The 14,804-nt window shown below is 30.7% G+C and overlaps 1 protein-coding gene across 2 annotated transcripts; it reads left to right on the top strand.

Annotated features, from left to right (window-relative positions):
* Positions 1-131: 131 nt before the first annotated feature.
* Positions 132-14,609, top strand: LOC134711532 (zinc finger C2HC domain-containing protein 1C-like). Of its 2 annotated transcripts, none has more exons than XM_063572179.1 (4): positions 132-215; positions 8,971-9,971; positions 10,357-11,013; positions 13,189-14,609. In XM_063572179.1, exons 2-4 carry the CDS (start codon positions 8,997-8,999, stop codon positions 13,417-13,419), a joined length of 1,863 nt encoding a protein of 620 aa, XP_063428249.1. In that variant the 5' UTR covers positions 132-215; positions 8,971-8,996; the 3' UTR covers positions 13,420-14,609. The 2 variants fall into 2 exon arrangements, with proteins under 2 accessions (XP_063428249.1, XP_063428248.1); XM_063572178.1 differs by lacking the exon at positions 132-215 and adding an exon at positions 1,936-2,002.
* Positions 14,610-14,804: the final 195 nt, after the last annotated feature.

Below are 14,804 nucleotides of genomic sequence, written 5' to 3'. Positions count from 1 at the left end.
TTATTTTCATATATCTTTATATGTTATCTTGGTCTTATTTTATTTACAAAACGTAATTTTCAACATGTCTTATAATTCATTGCATTTAAAGAGAAAAAAAAATACATTTGACCTTTGACATTGTAGTTGCCTAGGACTTGTAAACAATATGGCGACCACCATATGATCTCATTCTTGCAGATCGTAGTTTTCTGTGGTGTCACATAAAAACGCAGGTGAGTATTTGACACCTCAAATTTATGACTAATCAAATGCTAATTTAATTTACCAACGGTATTAATTTTGTTTCCTCTGTTCTAAAATGAAGTTCAGAACATCTTTTTCAGTTTATCGTGTTATTCTATTTTTTACACTACGATAGTAGTATCTTGATAAAACTGTCGGCTTTCATTAAAACTAAGGGACCTGGACCATGCAGGGTTCCGCTAAACTATTCCTTGCTCTAAACATTACTCTTAACCATACCTTACCATAAATCATACCCCTAACCTAAACCAGGTACCATGGTACTGTCATACTAAATAGAAAGTCCCTGTCTAAACCTGACATTGAATAATATATAAAAGTGTCTACCAAGGATATGCATTTATAGTGAATCCTTGGCCTTGGGTCCGCCAGAGACATATAATACAATTATATGTCTCTGGGTCCACTAGAGCAGACTGAGTAAAGATCAGAAAACTAAATGGATAGTCCTGGGTACGGTAACATTATTGTTACATTCATAATTAATATGTTCCTTATCCATTCTACCCATTACTATTATTGTCCAAGAGCTTTTGTAATTCATAATTAGTTTACTATAAATTCCTGGTAAGCTGTTCAATCATTTTTGTCCAACAAATTACTTTTGTTACAACCACCATAATGATGAAGATGCAGATGCTAGTGAAGGTACATGTAGTGTGGATTCAGAATCATCAACATACCAAAAGACAATGAAAACAATGGCTTGATATGGATAGTCTTGGATACCCTTAAAAAAATATTCAGTATGGGTGCTTATTAGTTAATATAAAATGTATGTAAAAATTGTGGATGGACTTGGATACCCTTAAAAAAATATTCAGTATGGGTGCTAATATTAATTAAAATAAAATGTATGTAAAAATGTGGATGGACTTGGATACCCTTAAAAAATATTCAGTATGGCTGCTTATTAATTAATATAAAATGTATGTACAAATTGTGGATGGACTTGGATACCCTTAAAAAAATATTCAGTATGGGTGCTTATTAATTAATATAAAATGTATGTAAAAATTGTGGATGGACTTGGATACCCTTAAAAAAATATTCAGTATGGGTGCTTATTAATTAATATAAAATGTATGTAAAAAAGATATATATATCTTATAGTGCACAAGACAGAAGCCATTTAAAACTTCTTGTTCCTCTGAATGAGATACTAAGATATGAAAAATCATTGGCAATTTCTAGTTCAATGTTGTAACTTTTTAACTAGTAGACATACTATATACATGTAATGTGCACATTGATGTTGTTGTTATTATTGTTTTCATATATGCATATGTACTAGACGAACAAATACAAAATGTATATAACACAAAAATACAGTTGTTTTAAACTGTCAACATTTTTGTTATCTGCTAAAACAATCTTGCACCATGTTGAATCTCATTTAATTTTCATAGTGTAAACATTCTGATCTATATCTATTAAATATAAGTTTAATTCAATTTATTGTCTTACTATAACAACACAATTTGTATAGATTAATTGTCAAGTGTTTTAAATGTTGTTTGTGTCACTTCATCACTAATTTAATTACATATAATTTTTGTTGTGATGTTTCAACATGATTAGAATATTTTGAAGGCTTAATTTGTTAGTATGAACATGATTTATTTGACACTTAATCAAGCATCAAAAATCAGTTTGGTGATGAACATGCACATTTGATAATTTTTAGTGTAATAAGATTTGAAAATGGCACTGTTGATGCCACTTGGACTAAACTATCCAAATGGATTAATTAATAGTAAGTCATTTTGTTTATAAGTATTTAAAGAACCAGTGTATATTGACTCATATATAACTACCAAAATCCACCTCTTAAGCTTTGGAAAACGATTTTTATATTATGACTCATAATTACTTAAGAAGTTTTATTCCTCATGACCAAACATTTTTAAAGCTGTTGAGTAAACATGTTTCAAAACATTACAGTTACTAATTTGATTCTTTTTTCCTTTATATGAAATGAGGACTAGGTAATTGTATTGATATGAATGATAAAAAGTTAGCTATTCAACAACTGACATATTGTTACATTGTATGTCTATTTAAACTGAAAATATATATTTGCTTGACATATAGATCTTGCCATTTATTAAAATATTTTAAAGTCCATTATACATTGTTCAAGACTTCTTGAAAAACAAGAGGACAGAAGAGATTTGTTTTATTCATTCAAATAAATTATCTCAATTATTCTCCAAAAAAATTCTAAGTTCAGGAGAATTAGGGATGACAAATGTAATAAACTTTAAGACAACAGATACAAAAAAGGCAATACCCATCTAGTATATCAACTGATAACTTAATACTGTATTATAAGACCTAATCGGGCTCAAAGACTGACAACTCAATACTTTATAAATAAATTTTGTGTATTTACTGTTTTCTGATTGGTTAAAATTATTAGTTTTATTTTCAATGTTGCCAATTTTAATGGCGACACGCCCACTCTGACGTTGTGTATTCATACGCCAGCATGCACGTACATTGTTATTGTCAAGATAAATAATATAAAAAGTTCTTTGAGCCTTATTTTTGATATAAATTTATTTATAATGAATGGCAATAATTTATTTTGATTTTATTGAACCATAAAACTAATTTTTGACTCTTCACATTTTACATAATCTGCTTTGCGGATTATTCAATGTGAAGAGTCAAAAATTAGTTTTATGGTTCAATAAATTCAAAATAAATAATAGCCATTCATTAAATAAAACCTATTTGGACTCAAAATATGAAGAAAAATTGTTTATCAGATATCCTTGTTGGTACAAGTATTATAAGTTGAATAGACAAAGTTGTATTATCATTTAAGTAGGTCAATTATAATGCGTTATTTTAATTTGTACAGTTCAAGTACCATATAGGCAATCATACCACATCTTCTTTTTTTATATTATGAAGTTAATGATGTAAATGGCTCTTCGCCTCGTTGATATAAATGACTGTGAATGTGGTAATTGAAACGTATAAATACTGAGGAAAAGTCGAAATTTTAAGTTTTAAAAAAGTCGAAATTTTGAGTTTAAAAGAAGTCGAAATTTTGAGTTTAAAAGAACTTGAAATTTCGAGTTTAGAAAAAGTCGAAATTTCGAGTTTAAAAGAAGTCGAAATTTCGAGTAAAAAAAAGGTTGAAATTTCAAGATTTTAGAAAGTTGAAAGTTTAAGATAAGAAAGGTTTAAATTTCGAGTTGAAGTCGTAATTTTGAGATTTGAAATGTAAAAATTTCGACTTTGAAAAAAAAGTTCACTGCCAATTTTATTTTTTCTATGTCCCTAATACGCTTCCATAGTTAATCGTTTTTAAAAAAACATCGACTATCATCTTTTGAAGTCATTAGAAACCTCAAATTAAAACAAAATATGCACATATGTTTTATAAATAAATGGATAGTTTTCACTATACAACTTGTGTACATATACTTTTTTCTAATGGAAATTCTTTAATTTGTCCACATTTGAAAGAATTTCACTTATTTTTTAATTGCTTGCTTCCAGGAAGCAACTCGCCGACATATTTTCCGTATAGTGACCTGAGCGTAACCTTCCTCGTAAAAATCCGGTGATCGCAATACGCATGGATCTGTCATTAAAATAAACAATTATCTGATTGTACATGTTAAACACGTGCTCAATGCCCATGCTTTTTGTTATTTGTTAACTATAAGGTGATAATCGGAAAACTATGAAAAAATCGTGCACAGAGGACTAAGTTTATGATGTATTCATGCATTGGTTCAAGAATTGGATAAACATTATTTTTCATCACAGACTCGTTTCATATGACTTTAATATTGTTTAAATTCGTACAGAACTTAGCTGTTAGCTCGCGTTTTTATGTACATCTAGAAAGCTTTCATTTCAGCTTACCGACATTTGTACCAATATATCGTGAGCAAGACTTTATTTTGGAAAAAAATAGGGATCTTTTCACCTGAGCAGATTTTAACTGAATGTTCACTTGGTTTCTGATTAAAACGTTATATTTCAATGACTTAAATACAGTAAGTAACTAGACTTGACAAAGAAATATCGAATCGTCTCTCAAAATACACTGAAAATCTTCCCAATCCGACGTGTCTTTGTATAGACATCATCATTTTTTTTTTATATTATCCATACAATGCAATTTATAATACCAGCACTTTCAAGTTCCGTTACTACATGTACTACCCATCTGCGTTTTTTAACAATGGAACCGAACATCGTTTTTTAACAGTAGATAAATTCCACTTTTTGTAGATAAACAAAAAAGAATAAGGTATTAGCAGAAGTCTATTACTAAACTGGACTTCTGGTACTAGTAATATATCTATTGTTTAATTTTGAAATTTTCACAAGAGAGGGCATAGATGATATTCACAATATCCATACAAACAAACCACATTTCAGTTGAATCCAGAACAAATCCTTACTCTAAAGAATTAAAACTAAACCCGATCATTGTGGCATTCATTACCAAAATTTAAGAAAAGATATAGAAACAGAAAGGATCAATGAAAAATTCTATGTTCAATGAATCAAGTCATGATGGAGTCCTGTAATTTTTTTAAGAGGACACTCAGTGTCGTAAAAGACCCTTGATCCAGCATCACACGTAAATCCTGAATATATAATATTGAAGCAACTGTCAACTATATATTGAGTCTAAGTGTAAAATTGAGCAAATTTGTTGTTCCCTGTGGGAAATGTGAATCACCATGCAAGGCTACCGGTAGATACATGTTTGAAGCAAAATGTTCTTCTCCGTCTGTATTCACTCAGACACTCACTTTGAATAGGGTTTATGCCATTAACAAAATCATCATTCTTCCTCTGTAGATATATATTTATTTAGGGTTTTCGCTTTGTACGAATAAAGAATCAAATCAGATTAAAGAGTAAAAATCGGATCACATAAGCTTAAGAAAGTTGACCTCTGTTAAAATTCACGTCACCATGCAAGAACTTCAATTAAAGTGTCAATACAAAATACAATAATATTTTTTTTTAATCTGTTTTCAAAGGTAAGATTTATCCCTTCCTGAAGCAATTCTTTTGCATCTATATTAGCCTTACTTTTTTATGAAACACAATTGAACCAATACGTTTAAATCAGAAATATTTAATTACTCTAAAAAGTTATAATTTGGTGTGTTATGCAGAGAAAAGTTGTGCTCTAAAATAAAATCATAAATATATTGCCTCCGATATTTTTCTACAGTTGTTCGTAGACAAGCAGATATATAGATGTGTGACAATGCCAATGGATGTGTTCTTTCTCATCGCTTATTTAACAGTTTAACCAATTGGTCTGTTATAATCAATGAATCACCATATTTACAAAATAAAGACCAACACCGATTTGCACTACATTTTTCTCTGAAATATCTATAGTGACCCCTCATCCCAAATCTCACTGCTCCATGAATTTAGTTGGTAATTAAAAGACGTAATCAATGTCCAGTTACGCCCAAATAAAACTGCAATATTAAAGCAAAGTTATATTTATTAGGAGTTTGGGAAAAGTATCATCGATTCTAATGCAATCTTAAGACCTCAAAGTGACGTACATGTTTGGTTACTCTCTTATGCTTTGCATTGATTGTTGCTTCCTTCTATGTGTTTAGTATGTAGTAATGAGGTAACCATGAACCTGATGTTTTACTAGTAAATCTAGCAAGACAACACGAAGTTATCTATCTAAGTCAACAGTAACATTTGATCATTAGTAGTAAAACGGCGATCTTATTCAGGCAACATGAGGATAACATATATGCTCACAACGGAGCGTGCTTAAACGTGATTTACGAAGTAGAAGCCAACATGAGGATTCCCAATTAAGGCTTCACGAGGATTTTATCCTTTATATCAAGACAACACGATGTTTTCTTATTTAGACAACATGATTTTATATTAGATGGACAATATGATGATCTCGGAGACGACATCGGCTGATTTTTAAAATATAGAATATTAGGCCCAGAAGAGAATCTTTAATGAAGACAATGCGCATTTATATCTAGTGGTAGGCAAACAAGACAATCCCCAATGAAAGCAACGTGATAAGTCGATAAGTTGTAGTAAGACAATACAAGGATATCTACTATAAGGCAACATGCTGAGGATTTTATTATTGGAAGAAAGGCAACTCGAGAATATCTTATATGGATCATGCCTTCTATCATTCTTCTATTGTTTCTTTATTGGATTTTTTTTTTTATAAATATAAGATTATTTACCATCGATTATCCGTACTGTATATATAGCAACTGGATTATGCACATATGTAATCGCCAGTAATATAAATCACGGGATTTCATGTATATAATATATAAGTAACAGTGCACTTTATAAGTGACACATAAGATTTAGACTAATCCATGTATTGACAAATTGTATTGATCAAATCTACAGTGTCCGAAACTGAGGTAAGACGAACACAAATGGGCTCCGCGATCTTTCGGAATTTGAAAAAAAACAAAACTTTGCATTCTATTAGGGCATTTGGGAAACAATTGTAAAAGTGCAAATTATAATTATTTATACATTTTTTTTTACGTGAAATTTGTTGTTGAATTTGTCAAAATAGATGGTTGCAAATGTATAGCACTTTGGTACAGTATCTTTTTAAATAAAGATTTCATAACTAATTTTCTTTAAATTTATCAGCGTTATAAGGGGTTTTTTTTGCTGAAAAATTAAAATAATTAAATAATGCATGACTTATTTTCGACAATTACTGTTGTGCCTTTAGTTTTTCAACGTTTTTTTTTGTAACATAAGGTCAATCATCTACTAACTTCAAATATATATCACCGAGTCACAATAGCACATATTTAAAAAAAAGTAATTTAATAAGAAGTTTTTTGAGAAATCGATGTTAAAGTGAAATTATTGAAAATTCGCTGTAATATATATATTTTTTTGTTATTATTTATACTTATGTCACTGCGGTATTTTTTTGCATGAATTCCATTTATTATAGAAGAAACCACAATTTTGATAAAACTTTCACATATAAGTTCATACAATTTTATCAACGCATGCATGTATCTCATTTTAATAAACGTAACATATTCCATTGGATAAAAGCTACGTAACTATATTATTTTGATAAAAGTGACAAATATCATTATGTGACAAAAGTTACACATAACATTTTGCTAATAAAACATAAAATTCAGTATGCTCTAGTTGCATCTAAATTCCCTCCAATCTCTCATTTACGAATCTCTTACCTTTATGGACTAAATATATACAAATTTATCACAGTTATTTGCTTCTTTTTTGAAGAAACACAATTTGTGTGGAGACGAGAACAAAGAGAAGAATTTCATTGCTTTAAACCATGTCGATCTGTACTTCTTCAATTTATTAATTTGGTGGTATAAGAAATAATCGAACTTGCATTACGATTGTAACATAGAACTGAAGTTTTTTCTGGAAATTAAATTTCTTTTTAAATCTCGAAATAAAGATATGTTTAATTATATAAGTTATAGTGAAACAAGCTATTATACAGCTGTTGAAAGGTTACTTGCTGGAACCATGATAGTTATACCGTACTTAACCAGTAACGCTCATGTTTAATAGTACTTTTAAAAGCATTTAGAGCACACCACTATAATGCGAAGACATTCAATGAACAAATTTTTAATAGATGAGCTCAACACAAATTTACTGAATCTAAATACTAAAAGATTCCAGTCGAAAAACACTGACCTTAAAATTTAAATATGATTTGATAAGATCTGCTCTTAGTAATTTTTGGTTTTCCCGATTACGACAAAGTTCCGCTAAATATTTTTTTATTACACTGAACCCCAGTTAAATTAGAATAACATGTAAATAAGCTCCTTACATTTTATTTTAATAATTGAATTGTCGTTACATTTATGTCAATATGATATATATGACAGTACTGTAGCATCATGATAAGCATAATTGTATTGCAACACTGATTTAATGAAGAAAAAAACTTTTAACGCTAATTTTAGATTAGGTATGAATATAAATCAATAATAACTCTACATCTGTAGCTCTTCATAAGAACATCCATTTTATATAAATATGGAATGGTTGCTTTGTTTTTGGTATTCATTATTAGCATGGACCACACCAATAGCTCTAGAGGTAAATCGTCGTTTCAAACATTTTATAGGTACGCAACGTAACACATATATATAAAAAACTGGTAACAATCTTAATTAAATTCATCATGAACGACCGTTAAAGTGGCATCTCGAACTAAACATGGAACCTTTCGTGTGAATTTAATCAGAAGATTGTATGAATAATGTATGTAAAATGGTGCCAGTTTTTATTAGATCTTTAACAAAAATTCCTTATAAGATACCTACAATTACTTACATTTATTGCTTTATACGAAAATCAATATCTGAACGGAAATAATTTTTATGTCAATCCTTGGAGGAAAGTAGTTAAACATGGTTAATGGTATTGAGCATGCATTATTCACACTACGTCACTATGGTAACATGTAAATATTCCGTAAATTTAATGTCATACAAATTGGAACTTAGTACAAAGTTTATTAAACCTATCCTTTTTCTTAGCTAGAGTTTCAGTGATTGCTTCTGTATTAATTAAGAGTATTGTTGGAATAGTTGCACTTAGGAATTCGAAATTTCAATAAGAGCAAAATGATGGATTATCGGTCTACTAAAAGTTACAATTTTGATTTGAACCAATTCTATTTTGCAGAAACTTTATTAAACAACAAAGCACAGATGAGTAGATCAGTCGTAGAACGCCCTCCTGCTTACAGAGGTCCGTCAAAAATACCAAGATTTGCCCATCCTCGACAACCATTGCCGGGCATTGAGATGGAAAATGTGAATAATAGTGCCAAAAGGCCATCAAAACTTATGCAACTTAAGACGGATTATCACGATAGGATTATGCGAGAGAAAGAAGAGAAAATGGTCAGATTGTACGAAGACAATCAGAAAAGAACTTTAGACAGAGTAAATTCGAAAGGAGTGGTTAGAGATTTCTTCCGTGAACGCCACGAAATTGAAAGAGGAAACGGCATCGCAACTCAAATTCCAACTATTAATCAACATTTCAAACAAAAACGAAGTGAACAGAAATACGGTGAAACAGATTTCTTCGAAAAAAGAAAAGTACCTAATGAAGTAAAACGAGGTGGATACGGCTATCGTAATGCCATGGGCCGTGATAAAGCTAATCCTCTAGCACCAATCGACAGAAACAATGCGTCACCACCGATAACAAGGAAACCTCAAATTCATGGAAGACCTTGGACTAAAGAGGACAAAAAACCTAAATCCAATGACGAATCTGTCCCAAAAAGTGCCCCAGCTCCCTACGGGATTCACTCTGGGGTCGAATTGTACGGTCCAGTTACTCAGTCACCTAGTGACGATACACCACCGCCCAATTTATCACAACTGAAAAAGTTACAGAAACAGAAGATAAAAACAAACAGATCAAATATGTCACCTTCATCACAAAGATCTAAAATGACTGACTTCCAGAAATGGCAAGTAGAACAAGATGAATCAAGAAACGAAAGACTGAAAAAGCACAGTCGTATGCAAAACGATAGCGATGAAGAAAACATCCATGAAGGCGATGATGATGAAATTTTGTCCAAGCAACAAGAACTGATGGAAAAGATTCAGAGACAGAAAGATGAATTAGAGAGAATGAGAAGAGAGAGAGAGCAAGAAGAAGTTATGGTGAGTAGAAATCGTGGCTTCATAGCAAGACTTGATATAAAATTGAAGACACTTCATATAGATTCAACAAGTTTAGTTGACCTTACACTTTCAAATTTCATCGACGTTTTCAAATACAAAATGAATAATTGTAATCGCCTATTAGTATGTAATTTTGTTAACTATTGATTGGAAGTAGGAAACAGATTACTGTAGCATTGCCATTGTTAAAGTTTGATTAATTTGTTCATATTTTTGGTTTTAGAATATTAGAATATGTAATATTAGCTATATTCAATGCATTCATGACAACAAAAGGCATTTTATAAATCAAGAGAAAAAAGTAAAAACTTACAACTAATTTATTTTGCACTAGTTTTAATCTCTTTTTAAACTTGTTATGTAGGAGAAAAAAGAAATGGAAAAACGAAAACGCAAAGAAGAGGAAAGAAGAAAGAAAGCGAAGGAAGATGCAGAACGTAAGAGAAAGGACGACGAAGAACAAAGAAGACAAGAAGAAGATGAAATAACGACACAAGCGCGAAAAAGACGTGAGGATGAAGCACAAAGAAGACTTGAAGCAGAATCAAGAATGATGACGAATAGAACAAACCGAACACATAAAAGTGATGTTAGTTATCGTGATACGTACAGGGACAATATGGACGACGACTTTGTTCGATCTGATAGTAGACACAGGGTTGCACCTACACCTCCAAAACATCCAAAGCCAGTCAAAGTGAAACGGCCTTCAGGAAACCCCAAAAATACTCAGCCTCACTATGAACGAGAATCAACTCCTCCTAAAGACTTTAAAGTTGACATCAGTATGTATGCTGATGCTGCTAATGTTGACGGTGCATTTGAAAGTTCTAGAGTAAAACTTGTTCCATGCTCCAAATGTGGAAGAAAGTTTGCCGCTGACAGAGTTCAAAGACATATGAACTCTTGTGACAATTTAACAAAGAAAAGAAAGATTCTTGATCCAACAAAATTACGAACAGCTGGAACAGATATGGAAAAATATGTCAAGAATCCTAAAATGAGGTCAAAGACACCACCTGTAAGTATATGCCAACATTCATTGTAATATCCGAAAGGTGTAAAACTTTATTGTCTTAAATCTCCCCTGCATCATATAAACTGCTTTGAATGTTTAGATACAAATCTTTTTAAGCGTATATTTTCCATCTAAAGAAAGAGAGTATAGGAAAATGTACCCAGGTAACTTTTAAAATAGGCCTTAAAAGACCCGAATCATTATTGCTCCAAACAATTAAAAAAAGTATGCAATTCATTTGTGGTAATTATCTAGAGCCATGCCTCCTTTATATAAACACGAGATTTCGTCATAGTTATATGCAAGACATTTTGAATATACATATTTTTCTTTTACTTGAATTTTCAGTATAGTAGCAGGGTAGGTTGCGTGTTTGATGCTTATTTTGTGGCAACTGCAGACGTATTTGTTGCTTTATGGAATGTACAAAAATGTAACAGTAACCCTTTTAATACAAATTGGCATGTTTGTTACATATATGTTTTGAGAAATAAGCCCTTATACATATACATATGTTTTGTAATGCAAGCCCCATACATGGGTATAGGTGTTTTTTTTTAAATAGACATGTTTTATCGAAGCACATGCATTATATTGGTAAACATATTTAAAAACACTGACTAGCCAGTTTTTTTACGTCAGGGCAGTAGAAGCTGAGACAATTTCTTTAAAAAAAACACATTGCCACTTAAATACATATTCAGTTATCCTTAGTGAACATTTTCAAATCAAATATAACATGGGAAAGGAAAAAAAATATGTGTTATAACTAATAGCTTATATTTTTTTTATATTTTAATCAATTGGTAGATATATGCTAATAACATGAATAACAAACAAATAGAGTAATTTTCATCAATGTTGTGCCATCTGATCTATCGATGCTCGATGCGCTTTTCGGTGTTTATGATCGTTACTGGAAATGATCATTATTCAAATGTTGTTGCAACAACCAATTGCAAATAAATACGTGTCTTTGCTCTTTGGTTGACGGCTATCTCGGGGACCAAGAGTAATTCAGTAGTGGTATCGACCAAGTTGCAAATAACACCGAAACGTATCGAATATGCGTTTGGTGCATATTTTTTAATGGAACAGTTGTTCTTCAAATCCCGTCTGTGTCACACCAATTCATTTAAAAACTGGTGTTTACTTCAAGCACGTGGTATTAGCAAAGACTGGAGTCCTCGGGGTTAGAATAATGTCTGAATAGTATGATGTATCTTCAAGTGAACTGTTACCGTGTTACTGCTAGTTTGTTACAAATCCATTTCCCTGTCGGTCAAGTACATATGATAACGCAGGATATATTCGTGGTTGTCCACCTAACTTTGCATGGTATATTGTTTAGGGTGTTAAAAGCCACTAATCGAGCAATAACACGTTTTTATAATCCTGGTACCTTTGATAACTTTTAATACTTACCAAATTGTAATTTTTTTGTCAATATTTATGTTACGTGTCAATATAAATAAAGAATTAATACAGGTGTATATTATTTTATAACAACACCGTTATCTGCGTGATTTTTGTTGTGCCAAGAAAGCGACAAAGAGCATTAAGCGACTATAATTATAATACATCGGGGCCTGGTTTTAGTTGAGTCACAATCTAAGCATTTTTAATTACAAATACATAAGGGGAATTTCCTTGCTTGACACACTAGATTAATTAAAATGGAATTAAGATATTTTCGAAGACCCGATTAGCCCTATTTTTCAAGTATTAATAATAAAATATTGGCACCATTTTCGCATAACTATTGCAAAATGAAAACATATTTATGAAACGTTCTTAAATTTATCTTTTTTGCAACTAAGTTAGATTTGACTTTAGCATTTAGGTCAACAATGTTGGAACTGAATCAATCACATGCAAATTTTCATTGATTCTTTGGCAGGGTTTTAACTTTAGCTGTTCAGACATGACCGTACTGCACATGGCCTTTGTAAGACATTATACCTTCGGTACTCCTCGTGCAATAAGTTCCTGTCCTGTATAGATATTATAGATGATAAGAAACTGAAAAGAACATTCGTAATAAAGAAGGCGACAGATAAACAACAAGGTTTTGAGAGTGGGTCGAGAGGAGTGAAGGATTGAAATTTTGGCTGTCATATTTCACATATATTAAACTGATTTGATATTTTTTTTAATTTTATTTTATCTTTATTTCAGAAAAAGAAGAAAGACTGGAGGAAACAACACGAAAGTTTTATCGAAAATCTACGATATGCCAAGAAGGTTTCAGAGATGGAGAAAACTGGACAAGATATGTCAAGTCTTCCCCCACCTCCTGTCACCGAGAACCCGGACTATGTGCAATGTCCTAGTTGTAAACGATCTTTTAACCCAACCACTGCCGAAAGACATATTCCACGTTGTAACGGAGCCCCAAGAAAAAAATAATCCATTCTTCAACACTTTTGAAATAATGACGAGAAAAAGTGCTGGTGCCATTTGATTCTAATCACTGTATCGATTTCATGTATATATTTGCCATTAAATGAACGTATGAAATGATTAGAGTGTATATCACAGAGATTTTAAAAGAAGTAATTAATTGAATACGATTTATATATGGTTATTTTATACAAAAATCACTTAAGCAATTTAATCAAAGAGTTCAATGAATAATATCTCATAATAATGTGTTCAAGAAATTAAAGCATTGTTAGATCTGTAGGTAGTATATTATTCTTCATCTGGAGAAAGAAAATAGACAAAAATGCAATACTTGGAAAGATCTGTTTACTAATATATTAGGAAGATTATTTTACTGAATTTATAAGTACATGTATATTGTTTTTGTTTTTGAAATACTTGGGTTATTTTGTTATGTTTGTCAAATTTGTTGCAATCGAAATGGGTTCAGTTTCTACTAAAAGCTTAAACTATTGTAACGTTATATAGTCTGTTTTGAAAGTTTGATTTATTTTACACAAATCAACAAAAAACAGTTAATTTGTTTTTAAAATTTGATAAACGAAGTTTGAATTCACATTGTTTTGGTTGCAACAGATTTGACTATATTTGTTTATTTATTTTGTTTTAGATTGAGAAGTTAATCATATAAAGTTAAATCATTTGCATCATATGTTTCTTAATTTTAGAATTACAGTTGATAAAGTTATTAAGTACATTTCTATTTTTCTAATACTGAAAAACGTTAAATCACCCCAAAAAATTGCCTTTCAGGTCATTTTAAGTTTTTTTTCTTCAACATTTCGAAACAGTTATTTATACAGAATGTGCATACATAATTGTTCTGGAATAAGCTTAAGAATCTTATAATAAATGCTATAGGATTTCGCCAATCTTAGCCATTACTAACATTTTTTTCATTTCTGTCTAGTAGTTTGTAACAGGCTTGACTTTTGAGCTAACATTTGTCAACTAACACATGGTTAAGGTATACTGTTTGTTAGATATGTTATACGGTAGTCTGCTTTCATTGGTGCTTTTATTCTCATGGATTATTTTAAATCATGTTTGTTTTATAGTATTATGTTAAACTTATTAATTTATATCTTAATTTTATGCCTCGAACTTTTACTATAAAAAATACTTTAACGAGATTTAAAAATGTTTTATGTACTTTCTTTGTTTTAGTTATTTATTTCAAGTGAGCACACATGTCCATGATTATATATGAGTTTGGATGAGATATCTTTATTTCAATATTCTGGAAATTCTAGACCATATTTCTCTCTTCAATATTTTTAACATCATTCACTTCTCTTTATTTTTATTTTATTCTTTATTTAAAGCACATTTTCTCTTTCATTTTTTTT

The sequence above is a fragment of the Mytilus trossulus genome, chromosome 3 (assembly GCF_036588685.1).
Source record: "Mytilus trossulus isolate FHL-02 chromosome 3, PNRI_Mtr1.1.1.hap1, whole genome shotgun sequence".
In the NCBI taxonomy this organism is placed as follows: Eukaryota; Metazoa; Mollusca; class Bivalvia; order Mytilida; family Mytilidae; genus Mytilus; species Mytilus trossulus.
Note: the sequence above shows the minus strand (reverse complement) of the source record. Positions and strands in the feature narration are given on the sequence as shown.

Excerpts from the sequence above, each read along its gene's own strand:
- LOC134711532 (XM_063572178.1), top strand. The coding sequence starts at position 1,951 with ATGGCACTGTTGATGCCACTTGGACTAAACTATCCAAATGGATTAATT. Across the intron at positions 9,972-10,356 it reads GAGAGCAAGAAGAAGTTATG|GAGAAAAAAGAAATGGAAAA; the intron begins GTGAGTAGAAAT and ends CTTGTTATGTAG. Across the intron at positions 11,014-13,188 it reads TGAGGTCAAAGACACCACCT|AAAAAGAAGAAAGACTGGAG; the intron begins GTAAGTATATGC and ends TCTTTATTTCAG.